This window comes from Rhinatrema bivittatum, chromosome 4, assembly GCF_901001135.1.
Source record: "Rhinatrema bivittatum chromosome 4, aRhiBiv1.1, whole genome shotgun sequence".
In the NCBI taxonomy this organism is placed as follows: Eukaryota; Metazoa; Chordata; class Amphibia; order Gymnophiona; family Rhinatrematidae; genus Rhinatrema; species Rhinatrema bivittatum.
The window spans coordinates 108,339,602-108,354,651 of record NC_042618.1 but is presented as its reverse complement, the minus strand read 5'-3'; the positions used below and the strand labels follow the sequence as shown (position 1 = coordinate 108,354,651).

Sequence of the window (15,050 nt, the reverse complement as noted above, 5' to 3'; positions counted from 1 at the left end):
ATAATTTTTTTTCTGCAGGCCATGGCTAGACCCAATAATGAGAAATTACTTCTTACTTCATAATTTTCTTTACTTTAGGACAGTCAGATGAATCTAGCTTCCCTCCCTTAGGTGCTGAATGATTGTTTTATGGTCCTCCTGCGGGGCTATGTGTTACAGGGATTACTGTGTTAGTCCAGTCCCTAAACTAGTGTTAATACATTCTTGTCTGAGCTCAGTGTTGCCTGTTGACTGAGTATTGAAATGTTTATCTGTTTTTAATCAAGTTTTGCTAGTCTCTCCATAGTTGCTTTTGAAGAGAATACTGACAGGCTGTTGTCACTGCAGGAGTGTATATAGTGTGATGTTAGTTTGCTCCGTTTCCATCTGCTGGTAGAGGTGCATAACCCATTTGTTCTGGATTCATCTGACTGTCCTAAAGAAAAGAAAATTATCAGGTAAGTAGTAATTTCTCATTTCTTAGCATCCAGTCAGATGAATCCAGAATAAATGGGATGTACCCAAGCTACTCCCAAATAGGACAGGAGGCTGCCTGCGGTCCAGTCACGAGGACCACGTCGCAGCTCGACAAATGTCAATGGGAGACAACATTTTCACTTCTGCCCACGACACTGCCTGAGTCCTAGTGGAATAAGGCCTGACCTGACTAGGTAATGGCTTCCCAGCATCAACATATGCAGCCGTGACTTATCTCCTTAATCCAGTCAATAATCCAGTTATTGATGCCCGCGAGGCCGGCTCTCCCTATCTAGTACTGCCATGAAGGACAAACAGGCAATCCGTCTTCCTCAAAGGCTCAGTAACCTCCAGATACCTGACAATATCTCTCCTGACATCCAAGGATTGCAACAAACCATACTGCTCTACATCTCTCTCTCTGTCCAGAGATGGCAGGGAGATGGACTGATTCAAATGAAATTCAATGACCACCTTCGATAAAAAAGAAGGAACAGCACACAGCTGTACTCTCCCTGGAGTCACCCGGAGGAATGGCTCCCAGCAAGACAAGGCCTGCAGTTTGGAAACCCTATGTGTAGAACAAATTGCCACAAGAAACACCATTTGCAAGGTCAGGTTACACACCAATCTAAACATAGGGCCTGTTAAGAAATCCAATACCAAATTAAGATTCCATAAGGGCAATGGAAACCACAAAGCAGGACGAAGATGTTTCACTCCTTTCTGGAAACAGGCCATATCAGGATGAGCCGACAAGGATCCACCGTTCACCTGACCTCTGAAACAGGCGAGAGCCACTACTTGTATTTTATAGGAATTAAGGGCCAAGCCTTTATTCAAGCTATCCTGCAGGCAAAAATTTCAAAATGAGTGGGATCTTGAGCAAACATGTTATGCCTGTTGGTCGCAGACGGCTGTGACCGCTGTTGCTCACCTCTTGCTTGACTACTCTGGCTCCATTGGGCTGACTCGCGGCCTCAGCCACCTATTGCCGGCCTGCACGCTCTGGTTCCCAGGCCTCCCGGGATGGCATGGACGCTGCCGACTGCCATCTTGACCCCAGAGATCCTTAGGTGGAACCATGTCAGGATAGTGACTGGTGTCGAGGCTTCCTGAGTTTCCGGAGCTCGGTCCAGTCTTTCCCCGGAACCAAGGACGATGATGATCCTGAGGTTAGGGGGAAGGGAGAGAGCACCGAGGATCAATATCCCTTTCCACGATCCTTAGGGGTACTGGAGAGTGGGACTGCCAGGAGAAGAGGCAGGGATGGTTCCCCACGGTCCTTAGGCATGGAGGATACCGATGCTGAAGTGGAGGGTTTTGGAGAGCCAAAAAGCTTCTCCATTTTGTCCAGGCAAGCATGATGCCCTTTGAGGGTCATTTGGTTGCACAAACGACACCTTCGGATGTCGTGCAAGGCCCCCAGGAAGAGGATACATACCTCATGCAGATCTGTGAAGGACATGGTCCGCGGGCACTGGGGGGTACCGTCGAAAACCTGACACCATTGAAAAAGAGGCTGGAGCGTGGTCGATGACCGACAGGGACCCAGAAGTGGGAGTCGGGAATCGACCGCGAATTGTGAAGGCAAAAGCCAAGAGTACCTACCAGGAACCGAATGTGAAGGGGGATCCAACGCAGAAAGAAAACCCCCCAAAAATGCGAAAAACGCTTAAAGGGTTTGGAGCTCCCCAACCATGAGGCTATTGCACCATGGAAAAGAAGAGACTGAAGGGGGACCTCGCATTGGCGCGCGGATAGCAGCAGGCTGAGCATGCTCAGTCTGCCTGTCAAAGTTTCTAGAAACTTTGACAAAAGTTTTCCGTGTTGGGCTCTATCTGATGATGTCACCCACATGTGAGGAATCCTGTTTGTCCTAGGAGAACAGGACCCTGCCACAACAGATCCCTGAGTGCCGGAAGTCAAAGGGGTGATTCTACCAGGAGCCACCACAGATTTGCATACCATGGTCTCCAGGGCCAATCTGGAGCAACCAAGAGCACCATACCTCTGTGGCGCTCGATCCTTCGTACTAATCTTCCCAACATGGGCCATGGGGGAAAGGCAAACAGCAACTTGCTTTCCGGCCACTCCTGCACTAAGGCATCAATCCCCAATGACTTCGGATCTCTCCTGCAATTGAAGAATCATAGAACTTTCACATTGTGAAAAGTTGCAGCAGGTCTAGAAAAGGGAGACCCTAGTGATCCAGAATCAGCTGAAACGCCTCATTTGATAGCGCCCATTCTCCTGGGTGCATCCTCTCCATGCTGAGAAAGTCTGCTCTTACGTTGTATTTTCCTGATATGTAGTTCCAGAGAGATTCTTCTGCATTCTAGCACCCTTGCGCTGACAGCTCCTGACAGTGAGCTCCTCAACCATGGAGGCTCACAACTGTCATCAGTACTAGCCAGTCCAGTGGTGCTAGGGAAATTCTCTTCCTTAGATGATCCGGCTGTAGCCACCACTGCAGTCGGGAGGAGACCTCCATTGGCAGGTGGAGCCAAACTGAATAGTCCAGAGACTGCGGGTTCCACTGAGACAACAGGGAGAGCTGAAAAGGACGCATATGCATCCTTGCCATGGTACACTTCCAGGGTTGCTGCCATTTAAACAAGTACCTGCAGATAGGACCATAGGGTTGAGCACAGAGTGTTCATCAACAGACGTAGCTGTGCCATCAACTTCTGAATACAAGCTTCTGGCAGGAAAACCTTGCCCTGCTTCGTGTCGAACTGAACCCTAAAGGATTCCAACAACTGAGCAGGCTGAAGACTGCTCTTGGCCAGGTTCACCATTCAGCCAAGCTCCTGCAACAGGGAGATCGACTTGAGGGTAATCAGGCGGTTCTCTTCCAGCGATTTAGCTCAAATTAGCCAGTCGTCCAAATATGGGTGTTCTAGGATCTGCAACTCCTACCATTACCTTGGAAAAGGCCTTGGGAACGGTGGCCAGACCAAAGGGCAGTGCCCAAAACTGATAATGGCGTCCCAGAACTGTGAACCGCAGAAAGATTTGATGCTCTAGTCGAATGGGAATGTGAAGATACATCTTGGACAGATCCAAAGAGGTCAGAAATTTCCCCGACTGAATGGCCATTATCACCGAGTGCAAAGGCAGCACAAAGGGAAAGGCGCTTAAGTTTCTTAGATATAGGCGCCATTAGGCCAACAGTACGCTAAGCGGCAACTGAATGTGTGTGTGCAGCTGGGTTTTTTGCAGTGGGGGGGAGGTTTTGGCGTCCAAAAATTCTAGGCGTTCAACCTAGGCGTCCAAAAACTTAGGCGTCCAATGCTTAGGCATCCCAAACCTGGACGACCCCAAGAATAGGTGCCACAAAAAACTTAAGCACAGAGCAAATACCTAACTTGTGTGCACAGGTAAGTGGGCCAGCTACTAAGGCGCAGCTTAACTTGGACGCACAAACTGAGGTCTGACTAAGCGTCCAAAAACTGGATGCTCAACCTGGACGTACAAGCCAAACAGACAATCCTGAAGAGGGCAGCCTAATACATAGACAAATCGTGCAAAAAGCCATTGAGGCTGACCATGTGGTGCGCAGCAAAAAGGCCATAGAATGGGTCCTAGCCTACAGAGGCTGCTCAACTCGCCAGGTTGCCCACACCCCTTAACCTCCCATGGAGCGGGATGAATGTCAGAACAGCATGCCAAGCACGGAGACCAGGGGAAGGAGGAAGCTCTACACTAAAAGCTCTCCTTCTCTGCCTCTGTGTGTGTGTATATATATATATATATATATATATACACACACACACATATATATATATATATATATATATATATATATTTTATTTTTTTTTTAAACCTTGCCTGAGCTCAGCCTTACCTGGCTGAGTACAGACTCGGTCTCCAGCTGGGAGGGAGAGGCCATATGCTGTCAACGCCATGCTCAGCTTCCTGCACCCACTGTCTTTAGCTGTTTAAACAGATAATTCCTCACCAGCTGAAAAACCAGTTACCAGACCAAGGCACTCATCTAAGGGACCATGGAAATCACCTCAGGAATTCTCAACTGGGGGAGAGACCATTTGGTATCACTGCAGGAGAGTAGGGCGAATTAATTTTCCTTATTTCTCCTTTTCAAATCAAAAGCAATCCCCAGTGGAGAGATGCACGTCCACCATCTGCTGGAGACAGAAAATACTGGCAGACTGATGTCACTGCAGGGTGTATATACTGTGCTGTCAGTTTGCTCTGTCTCCATCTGTTGGTAGAGGTGCATAACCCACTTGTTCTGAATTCATCTGACTGGACGCTAAGAAATGTGACAGATTCATAGAGGTGTATTCAACTAAAACATATAAGTCTTGAAGTAACCATTTATATTATTTTCTGGTCATACTAGTTTCTTATATGGGTGCTCTCCATTTTGAAGTCTAATTTGATATAATAATATTGATATGATTAAAATATATTTTTATGTTATTTTTTTCTTGATCTCTTATACCATGCTGTTTTTGTCAATAACTGTTATATTTCTGTAAATTAGAAATTTATAATCATAAAATTAAAAAAAATATCTGACTGCCCTCACCGCTTCTGATTTATCAGAGTAAATGTTTAAATGGGTAAAACTTACCCATATAAGTCATAGACGTTCTGGACAGGGCTAAGTTAACTTTGGGCATGCTGAAGGGCTGTCCCAACTTATCTGTAAAAATTTACCTGGATAACTTGGGCTTTGTCACTGAATATCCAGTTTAAATTAATCAAGTAAGTTAATTTACCAAGAGGGCCAATGGCTGAATATGGACCTCATACTATTTCCCAGTCCAATCACATCCACACAAAAAGCAGATATTTATTTATTTATTTATATTCCATTTTGGGGGTTTTTTTCACTTTTTTCAGCGCTTCAATACTGTGGTCCAGGAGTACCAGTGAGCAATTTTCAAAAGGCAAGTGTGCATTGGCTTTCCCTTGAAAATTTGTTCAAAGTTCACTGTTGCAAAGCACTGTGGACTTTGCACTTGGGCAGACTATGTTGAAAATTGCCCCCAAAACGCATACAAGGAAAAGGAATAAGAAATTGACTGAGAAACTCAAAATTGTAACAAAAAATGTCTAAATACAATGAGAAATGCATCTGACCATGGCCATGGGCCAAAAGAGACTGAAGGGACCCCACGTGCTGGCAGCAGGGTCAGAAATCCCATGCAAGAGATTTATTTGCATGCACTACTTTCTATGTATTCACATATTTCTCATGTATATTGATTAGGGATATCATGAAAACCAACTGGCTGGAAGGAGCCCGGGATCCAGTTTGAGCACCCCTGATATAGTAAATGACAGCAAAGAACAAAATGGGCCATCCAGTCTGCCCAGGAAGGTGTTCAAGGTTGTATTTGCTGACCCTCATGTGTTCTGTTTAGCTATAGGTGGACAGTTATCAGGTTTACAGATCAGTTAGATATCGCATGTAAAATGTACTCACTCAAAAGCCAGGCTTTCTTCCAGTCTTTCACCATGTTCCAAAGGATATGCAAATTCTCTGGGAGACTGAAGATCATGCTCTTTTCTTTCAGTTGTTGTTCCTTCATGATCTTGGTTACAGGCGACTTCGAGTTCATTTCTGCCAAATTATCGACTGGACTGGGTAAGGCAATCCACCGGGAGACTCCCTTTACAGGCTTCTGGCCTATTCCAAACAAATATTGTTAAAAATATCTCCTGTATCCCATCCCTCTTCTCTCCCAAATTAAAGTACACCATCCCCCTCTCCTATCTTTTTTCTTTTCATTAGTGTTTAAAGCTTCCCTGCCCATTACTCTTACCGTAAACATCTCCTTTCCATCTGCTAGGATATTATATAGTAAAGTATGTGAACAAACTAATGAAATTAAAACATGAATACCCATGAGCTAGAAACTCTTAGATATAAAATAAGTGGGTTAACAATAGGGAGGATCATTTTCAAAGGGACTTCTGCGGGTAAAATCGTGTTTTACCCACAGAAATGACTCTTTAGAAAATTGTTTGACCAATGTTTGGATTTTCAAAAGGCATTTGGCAAAGTCTCTGTTACGATTCCTCCCGCGGCTGGAGCCACAGAAGACCTCTCACCTCTCTTCAGCCAGCCGGCCCGTCTCCCGATGCCCTTTTCACCACAGCAGGGAGCTGCAGACTTCAATGCTCCTCTTCATGGCATGGAGCCGCTGGTGAAGTCATTGCCGCGCCGTGCCTGGAGGCCACAGTCCCCGGGGTCTTCTTGCGGCTGGAGCCACCCTCAGCCTGTCTTCAGCAGCCTGGATGCCACTGCTATCATCGGGGCCTACGAAGAGGCCCAGCTTTTCCTGCACTGCTCAGCGGCAGCATGGCCGCTGGTCATGGTCCTGCATTGCTTCCTATTCCTGCTCCTAAGGCGCGGGCCACGCCTCCTTCGGTGATTTAAAGGGCCCGCGGCCGGAAATGCCCCTGGCCTCACTTGGACTCCTCCCTGGGCATTTCTTGATCTTCAGCCCTATATAAGGGCCCAGCTTCCAGTCCTTCGTGGCCTTCGCAAGGAGTTAGTCTCTTCTTGGACTTCTCGTCTTCGCTCCTGCTGGTTTTCCTGGTCTTCATGGGATCCCTCGTCATTCTTCATGTTCCTGGTCTCTTCTGGATTATCCCTCATCTTGTCCTGATGTTCTGTGATGTTCCTGATGTTCCTTCCTGATGCCTCACCTCTGCTTCTGCTTCCAGACCCTTGGTTACTCATTGCCACCTCTTTTGGCATGCCATGTCGTGTCTCATCACCTCGTGGCATGGGCCTGTCTTCTCATTCGCAGCGCAAGCCTCCGGAGGGTCATCCTCGCCTGAAGCCAAGTCTCGTCTTGGTCCCGTGTCTCATGCCTGAAGCCAAGCCTCATCTTGGTCCTGTTAGGGTTTTGAGGTGTTGGAGTGGATTCTTGGGTACTGCGGTGATGGCCATTCCCACGGGGAGGAGCCCCGTGCGGAACCGCAGTACTAGGCTAGACTCTATACACGCAGACACAGAGAATTCGTATTTATTATACAGCTTGGTGGTACTGCCCAGGAGTGGCAGCAGTGAGGTAACTCAGTAGAGTTAGTCCAGGGGTCCTCAGGAGAGGAGATCAGTCCCACGTTCGTGTAGATGGTAGGCAGCGCAGGGTAGAAGAGAGAGTCCCAGATGCAGACTCCCAACGCTGAAGCTGAGACAAGTTGACAATGTTAGTTATTCACTGAAGTAGATAGCTGTATTGATGAGAATCCTGGAAGGCAGTAGTTGAACTGTAGGCACCAAGGTAGGGATAGCAGTCCCTCAAGGAGCGAGTACCCATTATCCCAGATAGGTACCTGAAAGAAAGCACAAGGGCCCCAGAGGAGCGGGTACCCAGGTTAGAGATGATCCCGAAGGGTAGAGAGAGCTTCCAGAGGCTGCTGGGAAGCAGTAGAGTAGCTTAGACCGGAACGAGTCCAACCATTGCTAACTCAGTTTGTTAGCAAACGAAGGGTAGGCTAAATACCCGGATGGCGTGATGTCACGCGGAGGAGACGTCCCCGAGGTTCCCGCCATGACGTGGATAAAGACATGGGTGGCATACGCGCACGCACCCTAGGAGGCCCTCAGAAAATCCATGGCGAACACCGTCGCCGTTCTGGGGACGCCGGAGAGAGTGGCATGAAGACGCAGCAGCAGCCATCTTCCCAAGGCTTGAGGAGAGAGAAGTAAGAGGTAAGGCACAGAAGTCGAAGCCGTCTGAGACCGACGGACGCAACAGGTCCCCTATCCTGAATCTCGTTTTGGCCCTCGGTTGTTCTTGTAGCTGCACTGTCCATGCCTAAGACTCTGACTGAAACTGTTCCATTTCAGCGTGGTCCGTGACCAGCCATGGGCGGCTTTGGGCGCACCTTGGTAAAGGTTTCTACTGAATCTTCGCCATATTCCGGCTTCAACTTCTACGTATTCGTCTGGAGTCTGCTTTGCACTCAAGTGTGGTCCGTGAACAGTCCTGTGGTTCCGCCCTGTGGTGGGCTGTGTAGGACGCGCTACATCGCAGCCTCAACCCAGTACTTGACTTTGTTCCTGAACCTTGATCCTGAGTCTTCACGTCCCAAGCTTCTCATCTGAGTCTTCATGTTCCAGAGACTTTGTCTGTCCTGCTGCCTTTGCCATTCCCAGTGGCAGGTCCGAAAGGGCTTGGAGTAGTCGGAGGACAATTCAGAGACCAACCTTGCACGGTTGGCCTCATTCCAGTTGTACAGGTCGGCAGGGGCCTGTCTTCCTGGTCTCTACCCATGCTCGGACATGTCTCACCAGCCTCGGTTCTGTCTTGGAGTCCTCTGGGGTCGTGCCGAGGACCAAGGGCACACAATCTCCTCGGAAATGGGACTGCTCTCCTAGAACTCCCTAACAGTCCCTAATGAATGACTTCTCAGGAAATTGGGAGGTCATGTGATGGGAGGAAGTGTCCAACTGTGGACTGGTAACTGGATAAAAGACAGTAAATAGAGGGAAGAACTAAATATTCAGTTTTCTGAATAGAGAAAGGTCATCAGTGGAGTACCCCAGAGTACTCCACTGATGACCCATATTCATAAATAGATCATTTATGTGCTATTTAGCATATTCATAAATGATCTATTTATTTATTTATTTACTAGCTTTTCTATACCGATATTCGAGGGTACATCATATCGGTTTACACAAAACTGAAGAGAAAATACAATATAACAAGGGTAGGGGAAAGGGAAGCAGCGAGGAATCAATATGCTCTGTGGAGAGAGGGTGAAAAAAAGGACAGGAAGTAACTAATATATGAACAGAACACTGCGGTGAAAGAGCAAAGGTAGTGAACTAGTAATGCGCACAATATACAAATTTACAATAAAGGTAATAAGCACTGCTATATACAAGGTAGCACTATGTACAAACTAGCAGAGGATGCAATAATAAGATGGCGGGGTGACAGGGGGGGAAGGGGATGAAGGCAGTCATGTGAATTATATCAAGTTGTACAAATGAAACAAAGTAACACATGGGCAAGGCAAATGGGCAGGGAGGGGAGGGAAGGCAAAGGGCGTCAAAGAGAAGGGTGGGGGGGGGGAGAAAAGAATGGGCAGGTAGGGACCAAGAGGGGTCCAAGTCCGGGTATACTTGTTTAAAGAGCCAAGTCTTTAGCCCTTTTTGAATTTTTGGGTGCAGGCTTCCAATCGGAGTTCTAGGGGCATAGTGTTCCAGAGAATGGGGCCTGCGATGGAGATGGCTCGCTCCCTAGTAGAGGTGAGGTGTGCAATTTTAAGGGTGGGGGTGTAGAGGGTTGCTTTGTGAGCTGTTCTAGTCGGATGGCTGGAGGGGCCAAAGCGTGGGGCATCATCAAGCCAGGTGAGATTGTGGTTGTAAAGGGATTTGTGAATGATCGTGAGGGTTTTATGTATAATGCGGGGAGAGAAGGGGAGCAAATGCAGTTCCTTAAGAATGGGGGTGATGTGGTCAGCTTTACGGGTATAAGTTAGGATTTTGGCCATTGCGTTCTGCAACATTTGTAGGGGTTTAATAGTAGAGTAGGTGAGTCCTAGGAGTAAAGAATTGCAGTAATCCATTTTAGTAAGAAGCGTCGCTTGTAAGACTGTACAGAAGTCTTGGACATGGAGCAGGGGTTTAAGCTTTTTGAGTATACGGAGCTTGAAGAAGCCTTCTTTTAGGGTTGTGTTAATGTGCTTTTTTAAGTTTAATTGGTTATCTATGGTGACCCCAAGATCTTGTGCACAGACTGAGAAGGAATCTGCGGGGAGGGAGGGATCGCAGGGAGTGAGCGGTGAGTGGTTGTGGTGGTTAGAGATAATGAGGAGTTCAGTTTTTGAGGTGTTTAGAGCCAAGTGAAGGTTGGTGAGGAGAGTAGGGATGTGAATCGTATTTCTGATGATTGAAAATATCGTACGATATTTTCAAAGTCGTCAGAAATCGGGGGCTCCCCGAAACCGATAGAAAAACCCCATGAAATTGTTCGTGGGGTTCTCTTATCGTTTTGGGGGAGGGCGGGAAAAACGGCACACAAAAACAATCCCTAAACCCACCCCGACCCTTTAAAACATCTCCCTTAGCTTCGCCCACCCTCCCGACCCCCCCCCAAAATGTTTTAAATTACTTGGTGGTCCCAGGAGCGATCTCCCGCTCTCGGGCCGTCGGCTGCCACTAATAAAAATGGCGTCGAAGGCCCTTTGCCCTTACCATGTGACAGGGTATCCATGCCATTGGCCGGCCCCCGTCACATGGTAGGAGCACTGGATGAGGATTTGGACATCGTCGGCATATGGGAAAAACTTGAGGCCAAGGTCGGAGAGGAGTTGGCAGAGGGCAATAGGTAAATGTTAAAGAGGGTTGAGGATAAAGAGGATCCCTGGGGGACACCTTGGTTAAGGGGTGATGTGGGCGGATTCAGAGTTTGTGATTTTTACAGTGTAGACTCTATTATTCAGATAGGAGGTAATCCAAATCTAGAGAAAGAAGTATAAATGAGGTGATCAAATTTGCAGATGACAAAATTGATTTTAATTGTTAAAACAGCAGCAGATTGTGAAGAACTGAAGAACTACAGAAAGATCATGTGAGACTAGGAGATGATTTTTAATGGCAGATCCAACTTTTTTTTTCAATTAAAAATTGTTATTGAAACAATAACCAGTACATCACATGTTGCTGTTATCATCATGTACAAAACTGCCAAGACAAAGCTGCCAAAACAGGTAACATATATGAACACATTCATCTTCATATTTTATACATCAACAACAACCTAAGATAGGATCCATTATTCTAGCAGTCATATACAAAGTGAGTATTAAATATCCAATATAATAATGCCCATTACTAAAGTTTCATTCAAGTGATAGTTTATTTATTTATTCAAAATGTATAGATTGCCTTTCAACCTTACTAAGTGGTTAACAAGATACCATTCAGAAAATACATAAAACAATGAAAACATAATCAATTAAAACAAGACTAAGGCAAACAAACTATACAATATATAATATATAAAAATATGATAATGCAACACTAAGCAAATAGTTACAAAAACCTAAAAAAATAGAAACAATCAGTAATATCAAAACCAATAAAATCAAAACCAATAAAACTAATTAAGGAAGACAAGACCTGCTGTTAACCTATGGTGTAAAAAATATAGTCATGACTTAAAGGCTAGTTGTTACGATTGGGCAATCGTCAGGTGTCGTGAACACCACCTGCAGGAGTGACTCCAGTTGGAGAGAAACAGGGGTTGCAGGAGAGCCTCTGATAATGGCTGGGGAGGAATCTGGTGCAGGCAGGAGTGTATAGAACTGGGTGCTGGCTGGAACCTGTGGAGCTGAGGAGTACTGGCTGGCAAGGAGTTTGGTGCTGGCTGGAACCTGTGGAGCTGAGTACTGGCTGGAAAGGAGTCTGGTGCAGGCTGAGGGAATCTCTGATACAGGGTGCGTGGAAGTAAGGGTGAACTAGATACACAGGAGCAGCATGGAGGTATATGTGGAAGTGAATGTAGGTAAGCGTGGTCTGAACACTGGAACTGGGTGCAGGTATGGGTGTAATCAGGATAGCATGCAGGTAAGTGTGAGACTGACTGTAGGTATGTGTGACTGGACTGAGGGAACCCAGGGAGGCAAGACTGACAATGAATAGACAGACTAACTGGACAGCACTAACACTGAACATAAAACACAAAAGCCCGAAGGCAGCAATCAAGGAGGCTTGACACAATGTCCAAAGACAACAAGGCAGGGAAGACAACACAGAGGCAGAATGCCCAAAGGCAACACAGCAAGGCAGAAGCCCTAAGGCAACACAGCAAGGCAGAATGCCCGAAGGCAATACAGCAAGGCAGAAAGGAGGCTAGAGCAGAGAGCCCAAACAAGCTCGATGCCAAAGCACTGAGGCATTGGCTAGGCAGGGTTATATAGGAAGTCCAGGTCATGGAGCAGATAGGTAAACCAGAGTGGGCCAGCCAAGAGAGCGTACTCATGAGGGACCTCTGGTGGTGAGGCGGCTGCACAGCAGCCATAGTCGTAACACTAGTTGGTAGTATATTGCCTTTACCGCTTACAGAGAACCTTTACAGTGACATATGAGCTCATAGACTGAAGGCTTGTTGGAATAAAAATGCTTTTAGAAACTTCATGACTCTCAGCAGTACGTTTTCTCCTTTGATACACTGAGGGAGTGTGTTCCATAAGGTTGGTCCTTGGACATAAAATAAACATTCTCTTGATTCATCCAGGCAAACTAATTTAAAGAAGGAATATCTAAAAGTTGTTGGGAAGCTGATCTTAAGGATCTTGCAGGTTTACACATTTTCAGAGCTGCATTAAAACTATGTGGAGCCAGGCCATTGATTCCTTTAAACACAATTATCAATGCTCTAAACTTGATGCGCCATAAAATAGGCAACCAATGGAGTTTAATTAAAACAGGAGTAATGTGATGATAAGTTGGAATCTGAGCAACTATTCTAGCTGCAGAATTCTGGACAAATTGCAGGGAACCTAACACATTTTGAGGTAAACCCAGGTACAAGGCACTACAATAGTCTATGGAAGATATTTCTAAAAAATGAAGTTATGTTCTGGTATGGTTGTGAACCCTGGATCATAGTGAGAGCTGACTCCACCCTCATGGAGGAGCCCTGTGGGGACTCACCACAAAAGGCATGGTCTCAGCAGAGAAGGACACAGATAGTAACGAAACTTTATTATTCTGGAATGTAGATGAAGTGCCCACCAAGTGGGAAGTAAGACACAGTCCAGAGTAGTAAGGTTGCCCAGTGATATCCCTGGTAGTGGCCCGCAGAGTGGGTACGCCGGGGAATTCCTCCTCCAGATGATACACCTTGCAGAGTAGATCCGGTAGTGGCCCACAGCGGGGTACGCCGAGAATCTGCACTGCCGTTGGTAGGAGAGGTGCAGGAGGTCAGAAGAGCTGGGTAGGTGAAGGTACTCACTCTGAAGTGTAGAAGATGGTTTGCTGAGGCGAGCACGGTAGTGGCCCAAGGCATGGGGTACACTGGAGGTTCTGTCAGCAAGATGGTAGCAAACGAGAAGCGTCCTCACAAGACTGAACAAGGCTGAGTCCCAAGCGTGAGTAGATGGATCCTCCAGGCGGGAAGGCCCTCCGAGGAGCGGGCAGCAAGAACGCGACAAGGCCCCCGAGGAAAGGGTACCTATAGCATCCAAGTCCCGGAGTTCAGGAACACAGTTCAGTGTAGCGAATAGCGAAGCATCTCCAAAGTAGAGTGGAATTCAGCAGGAAGGAAGTCCTTGTTAACTTGTAGGAAGCTCAGGCCGAATAGCTTAAATACACTGGCGGGTGACGTCATGCGGAGGGGATGCCCCCAAGTTCCCGCCATGACGTGTATAAGAGAGGTTCTGGCGTGCTCGCGCGTGCCATAGGTAATCCCCAATTCAAGATGGCGGACGGGATCGCCCACACCGTTCCGGGGACGCTAGCGAAGGTGGTGTTTGCAGGCGGAGGCCGCCATTCTTCTGAGAATCGCTGGTGCAGGGAAAAAATAGGTGAGCATCAGAGGTTGCAGCCATCTGAGACTGACGGGCGCAACAGAAGTACAGTCTTTAAGTCAACACTATATAAAAAGGTCGAAGTCACCTAAGGATTTGCAGTTTAAAATATGTATTACATACTACATGGCTAATGTGTGGTTTTAATTAAAACTTCTTATCCATTAATACCCCAAGATTTCTAATCTCTTTTGAAATGGCTTTATTAATGCCATGTGTGTTCAGTGATGCTGGTATGTTTTCAGATGGACATCGGGATAAGTACAGGATCTCGGTCTTTGACAAATTCAGTTTATTAGTGGTTAACCACCGATTGAGTTTCTCCAAACATTTTTCAACTTTAGCAAAGGCATCATTAAATGAGCCCCTAAAAAAGAACATAGAACTGAATGTCATCAGCAAAAATTTGGTAATTGACATCCAGTTTCACAAAAATATGACCAATAGATGCTAGATAGATGTTAAACAAAGAGGCTGACAAGGCTAAGCCCTGAAGTACTCCAGTATTCTGAGCAAATAACACAGATTTAGGGCTGGATTCATTAATGCCGCAAGACATAGTGAATCCTGCGGTAACGGGGGGCGGGGGCGAAATGGGGAGGCGGTCCTGCACTAGCCAGCAGCCGTTTTTGCAAGAAGCATGATCAACAGTATCAAACGCTGCTGTAAAGTCCAAAGACACTATCATAAAGTTCATTCCATTTTCAAACCCGCATCTAAAAATTTCAAATTGTGATAATAGCAATGTCTCGGTGTTATGTCTTGGTCTAAACTCATATTGCCGGGTATCAAGAATTGAGTTATTATCCAAGAATGATTGACGTTGTTTTAGAACTATTTTCTCTAAGATTTTTGAAATGAACTGCAAATTTGAAATAGGATGATAGTTCTTCAATCGTCTTGATCAAAGTTTGTGGTTACCACCTTTCCAAATATTTTCACTCTTTACTCCCTCCCTCCCCTACCTCTCCCCTCTCCCCTCCCCCCATCCTACCCATTACCTTCCATCTCCCAATTTCTAAAACTACAAGTTACCACCTGTCAAACCCCACTAAACC

General features: G+C 46.4%; 1 protein-coding gene across 3 annotated transcripts in view; it reads right to left on the bottom strand.

Moving 5' to 3' along the window:
• Positions 1-15,050, bottom strand: part of HEATR4 (HEAT repeat containing 4) — a 265,168-nt gene that overhangs the window by 160,504 nt on the left and 89,614 nt on the right. For all 3 annotated transcript variants that reach the window (XM_029598645.1, XM_029598646.1, XM_029598647.1), the window contains exon 5: positions 5,918-6,121. In XM_029598645.1, the coding sequence (XP_029454505.1) occupies positions 5,918-6,121 (204 nt within the window). The remainder of the gene's footprint in view (positions 1-5,917; positions 6,122-15,050) is intronic.